At 40.2% G+C, this 17,841-nt stretch overlaps 1 protein-coding gene across 3 annotated transcripts in view; it reads left to right on the top strand.

The window, feature by feature from the left end:
* Positions 1–12,953, top strand: part of LOC116049010 (glucosidase 2 subunit beta-like) — a 130,927-nt gene extending 117,974 nt beyond the window's left edge. For all 3 annotated transcript variants that reach the window (XM_035994063.1, XM_035994065.1, XM_035994064.1), the window contains 2 exons: positions 6,827–6,926; positions 11,657–12,953. In XM_035994063.1, the coding sequence (XP_035849956.1) occupies positions 6,827–6,926; positions 11,657–11,794 (238 nt within the window). In that variant the 3' untranslated portion in view covers positions 11,795–12,953. The remainder of the gene's footprint in view (positions 1–6,826; positions 6,927–11,656) is intronic.
* The last annotated feature ends 4,888 nt before the right edge of the window (positions 12,954–17,841 follow it).

A 17,841-nucleotide genomic window follows, 5' to 3' on the forward strand; every position in this document is an offset into this window, starting at 1 on the left:
TACATTTCCATATCCATGTAAGTTTTAATAGTATGATCAGTCCATGAAAGTTCAACAATAGCCGCTTTCCGACCAAGTAGTTACAGGAATGTAATTATAGGAGAAGTCCACTTCTAAACAGATCTACTAACTACTCTACCCCAAAACCGTTTTTTCCATTTGCATTCGCACTGGCCAAGTGGCCATAGGGACTGGTAGGAGGGGTAAGGGAGTGATGCAAGCACGGCAACGGTCTTTATAGTGTTAAAATCAAAAAACAAATACACAAAAAAAAGTATGAACTAAATACTAAATCTAATGTATATAGCATATTTGTCATAATTTAAACAAGTCTCCCGAAGAGAAACGGGTATCTCTCTATCCCCCGCCTCTGCCTGCTGCGCTGTGGACGTGTGTGTGTGTGTGTGTGTGTGTGTGTGTGTGTGTGTGTGTGTGTGTGTGTGTGTGTGTGTGACTGTGTGTGTGACTGTGTGTGTGTGTGTGACTGTGTGTGTGACGGCTGGCCAGCCGCAAGACACGCTTGTGGAGTTTAACTCCAAAAAGACAGTTAACCACAGTTTCCCATTAATCTTATGATGGACATGTGTTGTGATATTTAAACAAACGAACCGTCAACGGCGAAATAAAAGCCTCTTATTTACGAGACCGGTTTGAGAGACCTCCAGCTTACCTCGGGGTCTCTGAGCATGACTGGCCGAGCGACGAGCTAGCGGCCGGGGCAGGCGCCTGCTGGCTGTCGCCTGCTGGCTGTCGCCTGCTGGCTGTCGCCTCACTTCATGGAGCTTCTCAACTCCGAAAACTTTGAAACAAATTGTCAATTCGGCATCAATTTTCGCAAGACTGCCTATATTCAAAATCAAAACAGTTCATTTCTTGCCTAAAACGTCAGAAGTGAAATTAGTGATGAATAAGATGGTGAAAATTGTTAAAATTGTCCCGTTGTTGGTCTGTCTGTACCGGAAACCCGAACCTTGTTGACCTAGGTTCCTATGCTGAAAAGGGAAAAGGGAAAAGACCCTGCCCTGAAGTAGGAGCTGAAAGAGTTACAGGAACTGCGGCCAGAGTGACTTGAAAATCCACAAATTGGTCCAGTCGGAACACGAGAAAAAAAAGGTTCTAGGGATTTTATGTTCTAGGAACTGCAAAAATCCCTCCGGTCGGAAAGTGGCTATAGTGCTAGTGTTCTTAATACATTGTATACATTATCTTGCTATTCTGATTTCATTTTCACACTGTCATGTTGAAAACAAACAAATCACATTTCCTTTTAAGTAAAATGACTAATGGGTATTTGTTGCTTTACTCTCCACTTCTTTGCTCTTTTACTGTGCCTACTTAATAAGTGGAATTATGCTCCCTTTTTTTTTTTTTTACACTCATTTTACACACTCACGCCTATATTTGTGTTCCTGAGGTGTTTATGCAATATGGCCCCTGAACCTAAGAGCCCACACTTTATCTGGCAATCAATGTAAAGGGTAATGACTCGTGTGTCTGAGGAGAGGGTTAAAGTGGTAGGGAGTGGAGGGTGGGGGGAAGCTGACACTGTGAACCCCTGATGGCCTTTCTGCTGGGTAGCCATGGCAACATCTAGCCCTCGTTAATGAGGCACAAGTGAGCTATTAACAGAATACTGATTCGGGTTTGACATCAGCCCTGATTCATATCTATCAGGAAGTGTTGATGAAATATGCACCCTGATTATGTTTTATAACTGCAAATAAAATGGCCTCGGTGTTCTGTTTATGCAGCAAATGCAAAACAAAATGTGCCATGGATGTTACTCACTGATTTAGAGTAATTATGTGGGTCAACGTGCTTTTACCTAAGAAAACTGGCCAAAAAACATCCAGTATGCAGTCTTCAATTGACCTGTTGGGGATTGCAAAACAAACAAAAAGATTTATAAATGCCATCTTTGTTTATCAGTCATATAAAATGAAGTGAAAGCAAAGCCCTGACTGAGCATGTGCCCTTCACATGTTCCTAAGCGTATGAATTATTTATTGAGGTGCTGGGCGCAATTGGTGGTAGGAGGGTGAGAGGAGCATCACTGACTGGCACAGTAATGACGGCGTCTGGGCTCATCTCAAAACACCACACACATCTCTGATTGGTGACCTTACACGAGTGGCAGAGGTTAGTTATGCCTGGATGCCTGGCACTGCTTAGCTATGAGAGCACTGCTTCACCGAATCCAAATTAACCAGCAGCTCCCAAATTGCTCTCTCTATCTGCCTGTGCGGCGCACCGTCTCATGCTGTAAATGATTAGCGCATTAACAGCATAGTGAGGGGACTAACTTGCTGCTCCAGACCTCTTGTTAAAGTAGAGAAAAGCATAGCTGTGAGGTATAATTCATTGCAGTGGCAGCTAATGAGTGGATGCTACAGTGGGAAGGTGACGCTAATAAGCACAGACTTAACACCATCTTAACACAGGTTGGGATTCAATATGAGGAGCTGGTTGTAGAGAAGTAATCTGATGCTGAGTTGGCACATCCGATCGTTGACAGTTGCTGCAAATGCATGGAGTGTATTTGAAGGACCATAAACTCATCATAACATAAACTGATGAGAGATTCCTCGAGAGCTGGGTATTATTTAAACTGTTTTAATACTATACCTAACAACCATTTTTGACTCTGATATTCAGGAATATTATATATATATATATATATATATTTTTTTTTTTTTAAATGTATTTCTCCATTCACTTTTAAGTTTCCAATTATCACTAAATTGTATAAATTCAAGATAAAGCGGTCTTTTATGTTTTCCTGCTGCCATGAAAGCTAATCCAGTTAATTCAGAATTTGTACACCATTTGATCTTTAGAATCTAACCGTATTTTTGCATCAGAATGCATGGTAGTAGGACAATTTTGGCTCTAAGGGAGTAAAAATTCTTAAAATAGAAAATAAAATGACCAAAATTCCAATCTACAATGAGGAATGATTAGCAAGCAGTCAGTGTCTGTTTTCAGTACATTACAGTTGCCATACTCAACACATTTCGGGAAAATATTATTTCTTTACACGCTTTACGTATGAATGCAAACATGTTTCATACATGAATATACAGTATGCAGGCAGCTTGCTCCTAAGCATGAGAAGCAAGACATTCAGTGGAGTTTACAACTTTCTAATGTCTACAGACATACAAAGAAAATCCTGAGGGCAAATGAGCAAATTTATATTCCGTTTTCTTGAGGAAACCACAGACATACCAAACGGGGCCACCATTGTGTTCTTTTTCCCCTGTGTTTTTTTTCATCCAGTTTCTCTCCAGTGAAGGCCCAGGGTCTCAAAACCCACACAAAAATACACAGACACACATCAAGATATGCACAACTGCACCTTTGGCCAAGATTTTTCTCCCTACCTTCTCAGTATCTGCGGGGTGTTTAAACACCAGAGTAGAGTTGTCTAAATGATAATTGCTTCTAAAAGGTTGATTTGTGGCTATATCAGAGGGGGTAACTCTCTTCTCAGTGTTGAGCGAGATTAGCCATGGATCTTCAGGATTTATCACTCGAGGCATAGAGATTAATGCCGCAATGAAGTTTGAAACAGAATCAGTGGCGACGTATCATTTTAAAAGAAATAAGAGGAGCTTATATCAGCTCAAGCCATTATCAGAAGAAGAAAAAGAAGCTAATCAGCGTTTTTAATGCTAATTATTCTTAATGAGGATTAGATTACAAAAAGCAGTACAACAATACAAGTACTCTAAGACCAATTTTGTCATAACAGTTACAAAAAGTATTTTACATGTTCTTAAAAAAAGTTCTTAAACATATATACAGTAGTATATCCATGATTCTTTATTTAGTCCTTCAGTAAACCTTGCTTTGAAGACATCAAGAAGGTGAAACTCCAATTTTAATAGTATTTTTGCGGCTACTGGATGTAAATGAATCACAACTCCATCTGCTATTCTGTGTGTCAATAGAAATCAAACCTTAGTGATTCAGAGAGAAAATTAAATCACATTGACTCCCTAATGTGTGTAGTTAGAGGTGTGTCTGCGTTCTGCGTGGCCCTCCATTTTACCCACAATGCAAAGCAAATGTATGGATAATAGGTTTAGCTGGCTAGAAATGCTGCAGTTACAGGTTTATCTGTGATGGAAGGAGCATGTTATGGCATTAGAGGAGGCCAAACAAAGATTGAATTATAACCAATATATCTGAAAATGAGAATCTCCAGGTTTCAAGCCTTAAAAGGAGCATGTGTTCAATATCATCCATCATTTATCATTAAAAGAAAGTCTGCATTTCTGGCCCCTCCCTTGTCTCCATGTGGTTGGAAATGGATTTTCTACAAAAGCTAAGATGCAATTTACTATCTGCTGCCAATGTTAATCTATTTACATACTTTAATTATGTTCATTCATGCTATTTTATTGGACTGAAACCTGCAATGTGTCTGCTTTCCTTGTTCTACTCCTGAAAATTTGAGTTCTATTTGTACAGTATAGTAGTAGTTGGGTGTGTACGATTGTGTTGAGCAGGCAAACAGGATTCCCGTCTTGCCTGCAGAAAATGGGTGCAGCAGATAAGTGGGCATGTTTTCAAGGAAGAAGCGGGTGGGGGTGCAATTTGCACATTTGAGTTGTGCTATCTTGTCAGCCACAGGGTCAGACTTACATATAGTAATGTTTATGCACCCCGGTGCCATGCAATTAAGCAATAAGATATGATGTTTTTCAGAGGTGTAAATAACGAGCTGTGCACTAGTCTGGTGATAACTGTAGAATGACCAGCAAATGTTAAATTCAGGTAGGTATTATTACAGGGAATGATCTGTCAATAGGATTTCATCTTGTGACTCCTGTGAATCCAAATGACTGGAGTGTGTTTGCCACATATCAGTGATAACTTAAGCCTAATTGATAGGGCCTACGCTGCCTCCTGGGGCACAGGAGGGCTGACAGAGTGAGAATGGAGATTAAAGAAGAAAGTGAACAAAGGTGAGGCGAGGAAATGAGGTGTGTGCTTGTGGTGGGGGGGTATGGCAGACTAGGATGCATGAAGGTGATGCGCAAGGGATCACTGGTCAACTAGCAGCGAGAGCCAGAGCACTGTCACTTTCTCCGCTTGCCATGTCTGCTGGCCCTGACAGCAATCCATTTGAGGGCCTCCTGGTACTAACAGAGTGCTAAAACCCAATCAAACAGGCTGGAAGGAAAAGGCGAGACGCTCTGGCCCAGCCGGCTTCTACTTGTGTGAGCAATTCACCTCTGACTGACCTGTTCAGGCATCTTAAATAAGCCATGCACATCATAGACGGCAGAAAAGTCACCTTCAGGGACCTGAAGACAGCCATGTAACTGTAAAAGCTGGAGAGTGCATTTTAAAATCAAAGAGGACTCCCATGTTTGCCCTCATCAAGGTCAAATGAGAATAAAACGACATTTAAAGAAATACTGAAAGAGATTCTGTTGTTGGACACAACTTAATACAACCAACTAGAGTATGTTTTTTCCTACTTCCTCCCTTTTTCTATTCAGTTCCTCTTTGTCTTGTATCTGTCATCTAAGAGTTATAGTTATAATTTGTTGTTTAGGGAAAGAAACGCAATATCAAATTTTAATTATGTATTAATTTGTTGTACCAATTTTGTTGAGCTTTAGAAAGAAAATACAGGTATTATACTATTATATCCAAATAGCACAATATAATATGAGCTCAATTACGGAAGTAATAAAAATATCATAATAGGCCATGTAATATAGAAGATGAGCTTCCATAATACTAAAAGCCATACGTAAAGAATGCAGTAGATCTTGTTACTTTAATCCCATGTGGAAAGGTCAGTGTAGGCACATTGATCAAGTGTTGTGCACTTGTGACAGAGTTGGCACTGGTGAGAAAAGCACTTGAGCAGATTAAAAGAACAATAAGTTGAATTTATAGCTTTTTGTAGCTCTTTCTCCAGAATGATTAACAGAACATTGACAAGCTGTTTACAAAAAAGGCTTGCAGACCATCAGGTTATAATTTCACTTATTTATGCTTCCCTCAAAGTGAAAAGATTGATTTCATTAGTTGTTCTCTGTTCTGAATATTTAACATTGCAGACAGATAATAGTTGCTAGTCTATGTAGGGCAAGAAATCAGAGCAACACACATGTCAGTAAAATATTCAATCCACCATGCACCAAATGCAGTAAAGATTTTCCTCCCTAACAAGATTACAATGTTTTACTAAAACCAACACTCACCAGCAGCACGACTGCAGTTGACGCCACCTCAAAGAAGCTGCTCAAGTTCAACAAATGATCAGAGGAGGTTAGTTGGTGAAAGCGTAATCAAATGACATCTGTCAGTACTGAGAGCTGTGTTGGACACTGGCACCCTGGTTTGCTTTGGTTTTCATAACTTCCCTTGAAATGTTTGGTGAGAATGTAATTAGCTAGCAATGGGCAGGCAGAGCCTCATTTGAGATGGCGTACACTGGCGGCATGTTTTTATCCTCTCCTTCCCTTGTGTGGTATTGCATACATATTAACTCTGACAAAATGGTAATTAATATTTCCCCTCCATTGTAAAAGAGGAGAGGGGACTCGAGAGCAATGGTGCCAGGATTCAAAAGAGGGCACTGCCAGACTGGCCATCTTGCCAGTTTTTTCAGTTTGCTGGGAGGAAGTGTTTTTCAATAATCCAACCTTGTGTTATTTAATAAAACAAATTATATGTTTCTATTTTTAATTTGTCCCAACAAAGAGAATTACAATTTTGTTTGGCTTGACTAATAGACAGAAATTTTGTTTCCACATGCACTTTATAAAAATTAAAACTGACCATTTCTTTCTTATTTCAGGAGGTGGGGGATGTGGGCAGGAACACCAAAGAACCAGTACAGTCAGATGGAGTATGAGAATGGAGAACCCTGCTGGCAAGGAGGTTCACGCAGTACTACAGTAAGTACTGCATGTGTTTCACACAAAACAATACATACATACGCGCAGTAGTCACACACACTCTTACACTCACAGTAATTGGAGCATATGAGAGCACAAAGAGGCAGAATGAATGAACTGGTGAGAGACAAATGAACAAATGTTACGTACACACTGACAGACTGTCAAATAGACAGATGGACAGATGATACAGTAAAGGATGAGGGAACAAAAAGAAGTCGTTTGCACAGCTCATTAGAGACTCAACCTAAATAACAGATGTGATACAGACCTCATTTGGATTTTAATTCATTATTGCAAATATGGACATTTTATGTCCGTCACCTTCCGCTTTCTTTGTGTTGGCATTCTAAACTCCGGTGGATATATGAGGACTATGGTTAACCGCTCCTCAGATCTCTGCGGTAAATCCAGACAGCTAGCTAGAGTTTTCTGTTGCCTGACTAAAACACCTTTAAATGTACACATTCCACCAAAACAAGTTCCTTCCCGAGGCTATTTTGCGGAGGCACTGTTGCTCCATCCAGCGCATCCTGTCCCAGAATGCTGTGTGGACTAGCCAGACCTTCCTCTGTAGTGCTGTGGAGGAAGGTCTGGCAATGCAAGACTGCAGGTTCTGTAAACTCTCAAAGAGTGGTTGAGGAACAAAACCTTCGGATGTTTTGTCTTATTATCCTACTAAAAAACTGCATACTGTATAAAGGGAAGGCTGCAAAACATTGAATGTAAAAATTGTGGAGGAAGTGTTGTGGAAATTGACATTTTGGTGAATTTAGAGTAATCATGGAAGATGTTTTGTTTTCATTAACTGGGGAACAAGGGAAATTAGCAATAAAAAAACCAAAAGCCTGAATCTCAGGCAGCCACTATTCATGAATTTAGGATAGTTTGAAACTGTGGCAAAACTGTTGTAATTTGAACAAGGTGGGCCTAGATAAACCAGTCCTCACATAATTTTGACACACGACTCTCTGGTGGTAAATAAAACTAGACGCTCTTTTTACATAAGCCCAAGACGAATATTTAGCTACACACTTTAAAAAACACTTCTCCCACCACAGAAACTCAAATATGCTCTAGATAATGACTTTAACAGTCCACCTTACAAATAAATACAACTTAAGTTAACTGTACAGAGAGGCAGTGCTTATTTCCAGAGGGACAATTTGAAGCCTTCTCGCCCAGTCTGCTCTGCATGCCTCATTCTGCAAAATGTGTATTTCAACAATGGAGAGTCAGTCAATCAGTAAAAGACATTCAGTCCTCATGGCCCACAGCCTGGCAAAAACATGTTTTGTTCAAAGCCATATGATGGAAGCTGACTTGCTTTTACCCCTCTGTCAGTCTACATTGGTTTTATGGTTAATGTTGCTCCGGTTGCATTCTCCTGCAGCTTACTCTTCTTCTACTCTTCTCTCTATTTTCCCAGCATTGCCTTCTTTTTCAGCCACTTTTATGAGATCCATTTACATTTTTGTGTAAGAATTTACTCAATTGAAAATGTAGCACATTTAATCATCTTATTTTCTTTGCCTGGCCCCCGCTTCAAATCTGACTCCAATAAATGTCTTTTGCAAATGTATGTATGTACTCATGCCATTCAGGGGCCCCCTTTGAAATGACTAAATTGAATTCCTTTAATTCAATCCCCTAACTGAGTGCAGTCGGCATAAATTAAGTCTTGTCAGAAGTCGACGCTCATTGTATTTGAAATGCTAAACCTCGTCTTTGGGTCATGCTCGCTCTTTCAGCGGTGAAACACACTTCTCTCTTTATACTTGCGTAGTGGGACCAGTGATGTATTGTTTCAGTGGTGGATATTGTGGTAATCCAAATTCAAGAAGCATGCAGTGTATCTTTAGCCTGGCTCCGCCCTCCTACGTACTTCCGCTCAATTTTCATTTTCCTTGAGTGGTGAGGAAAACTTCCTTTTAGGGAGAAACCTCGGACAGACACAGGCTATTGGTGGGCGTCTGACGATGCCGGTTGGGGGTACAATGAACAGTGGCAATTATAGTAACAATAAAGATAAGGGAACTATGATAGTAGTTGTAGTAGTTCATGGCGTAGCAGGGCACTGCAGGGCATAGCGGGGCACTGCAGGACATAGCAGGGCACTGCAGGGCGTATCAGGGCACTGCGGGGCGTAGCAGGGCGTATCAGGGCACTGCGGGGCGTAGCAGGGCACTGCAGGGTGAAGCAGGGCATAGCAGAGCGTCGAGCAGGACCACAGCGACAGATGCAACCATGATTTAGTTGCCATTCTAATCCAAGGACAACTGCTGGGCGAGAAAACCTAAGGACTCCGGGGAATAAGCTCCCCAGAGCTAAGTCAGTAACAAGCATTTCTAGGACATGAGTGCACACAGATGGAAAGAGAGAGGAGCTCAGTGTGTCCCCCGGCATGCTAAAACTATAACAGCATAAATAAGAGCCGTGCCGTGTCTGTAGCTTTACACCCTTCCCCTGCTGCAACTCATCACTCCCTAACTATACGCTTTGTCAAAGAGGAGTTTACTCTTAAATGTGGTGACTGTGTCTGCCTCCCAAACCCAGACTGGGAGCTGGTTCCACAGGAGAGGAGCCTGATAGCTAAAGGCTTTGGCTCCCATTCTACTTTTAGAGACTTTAGGAACCACAAGTAACTCTGCATTCTGGGAGCGCAGTGCTCTAGTGGGACAATAAGGTACTATGAGCTCTTTAAGATATGATGGTGCCTGACCATTAAGAGCTTTGTAGGTCAGGAGAAGGATTTTAATTTCCATCCTAGATTTTACAGGAAGCCAATGCAGAGAAGCTAATACCGGATAAATATGATCTCTTTTTTTAGTTCTTGTCAGCACACGTGCTGCAGCATTCTGGATCAGCTGGAGAGGCTTAAGGGACTTATTTGAGCAACCTGATAGTAAGGAATTACAATAGTCCAGCCTTGAAGTAACAAATACATGGACTAGTTTTTCAGCATCATTTTGAGACAGGATGTACCTAATTTTGGCATTGTTACGCAGGTGAAAAAAGGCTGTTTTTGAGATTTGTTTTAAGTGGGTATTAAAGGATATAACCTGATCAAAAATAACTCTGAGATTTCTGACAGTAGTGCTGGAGGCCACGGCAATGCCATCCAGATAATGAGGTTGGGAGGTGTTTAGGGCCCAGCACAATAAACTCGGTTTTGTCTGATTTTAACATCAGGAAATTGTAGGTCATCCAGGATTGTATGTCCTTGCATGCTTTAGGTTTAACTAACTGACTGGTTTCATCTGGCTTGATTGGTAGGTATAATTGGGTATCATCCGCATAACAGTGAAAGTTAATTGAGTGTTTCCTAATAATACTGCCTAGAGGAAGCATATATAAGGTTAATAGAATTGGTCCAAGCACTGAGCGTTGTGGAACGCCATGGCTAACTTTAGCGTGCCGGGAGGATTCATCATTAACATGAACAAACCGTGATTTATCTGATAAATAGGACTTAAACCAGCTTAGTGCGACTCCTTTAATGCCAATTAAATGTTCCAGTCTCTGTAACAGGATGCTATGGTCAATAGTGTCAAATGCAGCACTAAGATCTAGTAAGACAAGTATGGAGTCCTCAGGTTATCCAAAGTCAGAAGAGAAAACAATAATGAACAGTAAAAGCATCACCAAAAATGTCCATTATAAACATCCAACACAGTTTGCAGAGTGACTTGACCTACCTAGTTACTGTAGTTCTGCACAGTTTTCCTGTAAAATGAGGGATAATTGCCAACATTTGGGGTGCACTCACTTTCATGCCTAAAGAAAATGTCTTGGTTGGTTTGTTTACAACCTGTCTGTGTTTTTGTACCTTTTCTACTTCTTTTGGCGACATTGCAGTTTTTTCAGATCTCAGCAATTACTTTTCGTAAATACAAAATGACTTGAAAATTATTTTCTCAGACAAAGCTCCACAGAAGACGTACACATGTTTTTTTACAAGCAGTACTACTAACCACGATGAGTACACTGATCGTCATGTGTAATATTGACAAGTAAGAGTCAAGACAAGTAAAAACACAAGCTGGAAAAGTTACATACCTGTAACCACACACATATAATCATAAAAGTCTAAAGTACTGCCCCCAACACTGACCTATGGCTCTGGCACCTGCAACTCAAATGGAATACCCAATAATTGCACATGCACATAGGAAAACACTGAGCAGAATACACCAACTTAATACATTTGTGCAACAAGATACTAAGTGATAACAAAGGACTCTATTTGTAATCCAAGTACAGGGCAAAACCGAATCACCAGTTGTACCAGCCTGAAACTTCAGCCCAATAATACCTGTTAAGTTCCCATCTCTCTCCCTCTCCAGGTGCTTTTGTTCGCCAGAGGGATTGTCTGCTCAGGATGCAGTGTGATGTGAGGGGTTGCTATGGAAACCCCCTAGAAGTACAATAAGTTGCTTTTTCCTTTCCACTCTCTTGCAGAGGGTGTCAAAGTCACCTATTAAAATCATGACAGTGTTAATCATTGTTGACACGTGGGGAAAGCAGTGACGTCCCATAATGACACAGTGTCTCATAGTCACAGCATCATTGGGTCTTGTAAGCTGCTTTGAAAATCACTTAAACAAGAGGTAGGACAGTATCTTCAATCATCCTCCATTGGGAGATAAAACTGGCATGGCTCTTGACTCAGGCTAACATCGGCTCTTCTCCCCACACCACCTCAACTTTTTTTCTTTGTGCTTTTCTAGGTCACACTGACATGCGGAACGGAGACAGCCTTGAGATTGGTGAAGGAGCCCAGCAAATGCCAGTACATCATGGACTTTCAGACTCCTGTGGCCTGTCAGCCAGTGCTGAAGCAGCGGGGAATACACAGTGAACTGTGACCCCTTCCCTTACTGGCATAGCCTAGATTAATTTAGCCCGCCTTGGCTTGCCCACAGTGACAGGCTGGGGTCCTGAGGGTCCCCTCTGACATCTGTGTTGTCAGAACATATATACTTCCACACAAGTCTTGCTAAGGTCAGAATCAGATTTTCAGTAACACTGCTCCTAGACCACTTTAGTTTTCATTAATTATTACAGTGTTGCTTTATTTTCACGTGTTAATATTTGAATAGACTTAGGTTACACAAGAATTCTTCACACTGCAGTCTATTCCTTATACAATTTTACACTTAAGGCGCTACAAGATTAGTATGTTACTACACTCCATTGTTGTCCAAAAAAACAACATGCACAGAATATGTTTCTTCCTTATCATGAACATGGCCAATGTTGTTTATTTTGAGTCTGCTGTAAATATTCACTCAAGCTAACCCTAACCCTAACCCTATTAATCCACAGTTGAAAGTAGTCCCCAACAAATGCACTTTTTACTCTGAGCAACGTTTGCTAAAAACTACAGTGCCCAGCTGTTTTAGGAAAGTCAAAAAGTATTGAGAGACAAAGTAACACATTGTTGGTTTTGGTCTTTTCAAGATTTTCAGGTGTTTTCTTGTCTTGTTGACAACAGGAAAAATACAAAAGAAAGTGAGCTTTATCCTTTAAATACTGTTTTCACTGCACTATATTTCAGTATGTTAAAGCAACATCAAAGATTATTTTGTACCTTAAAATAATGTTTCCAAAATTGTTTCAGTAGTTCATCAACTCGTAACAGGGTGAACGCCACTTCTGCATTCGCTTTGCGGCCCTCTGTCGGCTATAACCGCACTATGCAAGTTTGCCAGATCGAGTAGCGGATCTGTTCGAATGAGATATAAGAAACTGTCATGGACAATTCCACTTCCAACCTGTAGGGGGACTGAAGAGGAAAAGTGCTTTGGTGTTGCTTTAATGCTCAACAACATTACTATGTAGATGGCTGAATAAATAAAGTGGCATTGCTACCTTTGTAACTGCTGTATCAAATAACAAAATAAAATTACTTCATACTTAATTTTCACCTCACTTAATTCTGCTTTTACTGTGTTATATCAACTCCTAAACATTCACACGGTAAAACATTTTAAGATGTTTTAAATATTAAAAAGTACAGACCTATAGATTCTAGATACTGTATTTAGGCCTGTCACGATAACAAATTTTGCTGGACGATAAATTGTCCCAGAAATTATTGCAATAAACGATAATATTGTCGTTCTGAGACCATTTTCATCTGAAATAATGATAATGGCATAATAATGCAGGTACACCTTTTCAAAGACACTTTTATTTCTAAAGATATTTAACACTGGAATTGGAAGACATTTTAAATATCTACAATAAATGAACAAAACAACCAAAAACAATAAATAAAATGGACTCTCAGTCTCTGTTAACAAAAAATGCACTGGAATAAAAACCAAACGCAATCAAAAACAATAAATAAAATGGAAATTTTTCTGGCCGCGATAATTTCCATTTAAAAATTATCAAGCTCATTTTTATTTATCTTGCGATTAATTGATTTATTGCATATTGCGACAGGCCTAACTGTATTTACTCACTTTCAGCTTTTATTAAGGATGCATTGTGTACTGAATATAACTTCCCTTTATCTTACAAGAATCTGTCAGAGTTAGCAGTCTGTTTCTTACTGTACATGCTATATATGATGTTGTTATGTAACAGATTGTGGGGTTTGTGCAGCAGGGCCCTCTGCTCATTAAGGGGGAGCTAAATTAGCTGTCAGATATCCAGTAGGCTGACTGATATTGTCCTACCCTGCTGGGGCAGCTGGGTGGCTGTGTGCCTGCTAGCAATGCAGTAGCCTCAGGCCTTGTAGCCCAGAAACCGGTGTTTTTATTTATCTGGCTTCAGCTCCCATTCACATTCTCTATTTGATGGCGATTCTAACTAATTTGGTTTTCAGTTTTGTTTAAGATGTCAACCAAGTGGGACAAAAGACATTTTTTAATGACATACCCAAAAATGTCTCTAAACTAAACTACATTAGGTTTAGGTAAGTGATTTGACTTAGATTCTAAGTGGAACTAGTTGTATTAATACAGCAAAATCTGACAACTCACACTGTAATTATCATGTTTATCTTGCAGCTATAAGGCAAACACTCAAATCGATCGGCTAAACTAGCAAGACATATACTGTTAAACTAAGTATATAATCTATTTTTATACCCCACCATCTCAAGGAAACAATATATCACTGTATATTTTAATCTCTCCGTCATTCAACATTACAGATATGCCAATGCTGATGTCAGCATAAAAAACACTAGTAAGTAAGTAAGTAAACTTTATTTATATAGCACCTATCACAGACAGAGTCACAAAGTGCTTTACATGCAGCAAGATTAACAATTTAAAAAAAAAATAATATAAAATAAACATACAAACATAAAAACAATGATATCTCATTCAAGTGAAAGCTTGTCGGAATAGGAGTGTCTTTAGCTGTTTTGTAAAATAAACGATAGAATCGGTCACACGCAGCGAAAGGGGCAGGGCATTCCACAGTTTGGGAGCAACTGCCCGAAAGGAGCGGTCTCCCCGAGTTTTAAGGCGGGTTTTTGGGACCATCAGGAGATTTTGACCTGAGGAACGAAGCGTGCGGAAAGAGGAGTAAGGGGTCAACAAATCAGCGATGTATTTCGGCGTCTGTCCATGTAGTGCTCTAAAAGTTAACACTAGAATTTTATAGTCAATTCTGTATTTTACTGGAAGCCAGTGGAGAGTAAACAAAATCGGGGTGATGTGTGCCCTTCTGTTTGTTCCTGTTAAAAGCCTGGCTGCTGCATTTTGCACCAATTGAAGGCGGCTCAACGAAGATTTATTAAAACAAGTAAAAAGAGAATTACAGTAATCTAACCGTGACGAAATAAAAGCATGAATGATCATCTCCATGGTAGCTTTGGGAAGTATTTTTCTCAATTTAGAGATATTTCTCAAATGATAAAAACAATTTCACTGAACCTGAACAGGCTTCAACTCTACCAACAGCTGGAAATACTGCCAATCACACAGACAGTGTCAAGAGCAGCTCTCTGGCTAATATTGCAGAAAGCATTACTGGCATCTGGAGAGAACTTTAAATTGCATCATTGCCATATGGTGTGGTATGAAGGTGTCTCGTAAAGAACTTTTTCTTGGATAAACCTGCTCTCACAAAGGAACATTTTTGACAATCTGCAGGGTATCAACAACAAATCACACTATATGGTAATGATGCAATATAAAAAAAGAAAATTCTAAAAGGCGCAGGCCTCTCCAGTCTGCTCTCCCGTCAGAATTATCTATTTTACAAATTTACAAACAAAAATTTGTTATGACAGTGATGGCATGTGGCTTTCTTGCCAGTCTCCTGCCGACTCTGCTATCCTGGGTTAGCTGGCCAGTTGGCCGGTCACATGTTAACTTCAGAGTAAACAGAAGAAAAGCGAAAGCAGATCTGAGCTCAAGCTAGCAAGACCTTACCTTGTACGGCAGCCGGATTTTCAAGATGTCACACGAGAATCGCGGGATCACATATCACGAAAATCCATCTAGCGTTAGCAGCCGTAGCAGCAAACAGCCAAAGTTATCTTTACTATGCTAAGTGCAACAAAACTGCAATGCCGATTCTAAATGAGCCACGTTTGTCGTGACCTGTCACTGTGACAGTAAGTGGACTTTAAGGTGAAATAACAAGTGGATTGGCCATGCTGTTTCAATCAGTAAGAGGAATGACAAAAAACCTGAATGTATTTTAACAACTTTCTTGGCAAGAGGATGTATTATATCAACATGGCCAGGCACAAGGGAGAAGGCTACTAACGTTACATTAGACAAGACACAAAGGTGTTTTCACGAAAAATTTACATTTACTTGTTAATAGCAATCAGCTGTTAAATCGGTGCCAATCTGGTCTATGTCTCCCGGGTCCCGTCGGGTTGAGGTTTATGTCTTACATTTCTCGGTTCTGCACGGCTCTTCCAAATAATAGATCGGTCCAGTTGGTTCCATGTAGTACATTTCCGGGTCTTTTTGGCATCAGGCAGATTTTTTAAACCCCGTGAAGACCTGTAGTGGGAACCATGTTAGATATTGATGTGTTGCTACAGATCAGAAAAAAGGAAGGAGGGAGTTGTAGGAAGAAGTCAATAGGGAAACTGAGCACACATACACATTAGCACATACTTACAGCACACACCTCCATTCAGGACATCTGCACATGAAGGGGCAGGAAAGGAAAGTCTTTCCAGTTGAGCGTGGGCGTATTTGAGTGTTGACTCCAAATTGCTAAAAGGGCCCAGAGGCTTTATATTCCATTAAATCTCCGACTTAGCTTTGTAGAAACTAGTTCAAGGTACCTGTTCTCTGGACTGGGAGACAGCAGGGCCTTCGCCTGACTGACTGGTTGACTGACGCCCACCACAACCCAGCACCACTTTCACTCTTTTGGAGATTGTTTTTAGGCTTCCTCCTTTGAAGGGAGGCCAGTTATACCCTCAAGGCTGAGAGAGAAAAAAGGGGCGCTAGCATTGAGTAGGTGTCAGCGGCAGTCACATCTATTTTCCTTTCGTCCACATTTACTCCAGTTTATTCAGTCAAGATACTGACGCATCGCAGTCAGCCACTAGCCTACATATTTCTTTGCCAGCAACACCTTTTACCACCATTGGGGTGGCAGTAGCTCAGTATGTAGGGAGTTGGGTTGGGAACTGGAGGGTTGCTGGTTCCAGTCCCCATACGGACACCTCCTGGGCACTGCCAAGGTACCTTGGAGCAAGGCACCAAATCCCCAACTGCTCGGGGCGCCTGTCCATCAACAGCTGCAGCCCCCTCACTCTGACATCTTGCCATTAGTATTTCGATGCAGCAGGTGTAGGTTTTTGGAAAAGTGAAACAAAATAAGGACAGTCAAAGACTAAACCAAGTTAGGTTTTTGTATTTTATTATAACTTGCAAATTTACAGGAATAGCACAAGTTCACAAAGGCACATCAGCTCAGTGTGAAAGAGTCTCTTCAAACTAGTTGATCAAGGACACTGAGCTTATATACACAAAGAGGAAATGGGAGTGATAGCCACACATGTTCTGGTCTACACATGACTTTGTATTTTCTTACAGGCAAATCTGGACACAGGAGACAATCTAAATCATAAGAGACACCGTGGAGCCACTTCATCTCTTCCATCTAGCCCTACTTTCACCCTGGGGTCACATACCCTGTACATTTCCACTGGCAAGGGACAACTGCTTCTGTACAGAGAGAAAGTTTACTGTGACCTTGTACCTTTATCGGTTCACACAAAGGCTGTACGCATTCAGCTCCAGACTTTCTGGCTCCACATATTGTAGAGAAAATCAAAATCTTCATATGGGAATGAGATAAACTCCCTTTCAGCATTTGTGAGAGAAACACAGAAAGAAATAAAACAAAAATATAAAGAATCATGCTTAAATGTAATGTTTGCCATTACAAAACGTACTGAGCATGTGTGTGTATTACAGGCCTGCGTGTAATGTGTCTTCTAACAACAGAATGAAAACGTTGTAATTTCCCTTGCGGGATTAATAAAATATATTAAAGTTATCAGTTAGGAAATTCAGTTTTGGTGACTTTTTCGACATACTATACTATAACTTTTTTTCGACGTACTATTCCATGATTTTTTCCGACACACTATACTATGACGTTTTTGTTACTTTTTTCGACATACTATACTATGACGTTTTTATCAATATTTCGACATACTATACGATGATGTTTTTGTGATTTTTTTTGGACACACTATAATATGCCTTTTTTTCGACTTACTATACTATGAGGTTTTTGTGACTTTTTTCGACAAACTATACTATGATGTTTTCATGATTTTTTTCGACATATTATACTATGAGGTTTTTATGACTTTTTTCGACATACTATGCTATGATGTTTTTGTGAATTTCTTCGACATACTATACTATGATGTTTTTGTGACTTTTTTCAACATACTATACTATGA

Source organism: Sander lucioperca, chromosome 17, assembly GCF_008315115.2.
Source record: "Sander lucioperca isolate FBNREF2018 chromosome 17, SLUC_FBN_1.2, whole genome shotgun sequence".
In the NCBI taxonomy this organism is placed as follows: Eukaryota; Metazoa; Chordata; class Actinopteri; order Perciformes; family Percidae; genus Sander; species Sander lucioperca.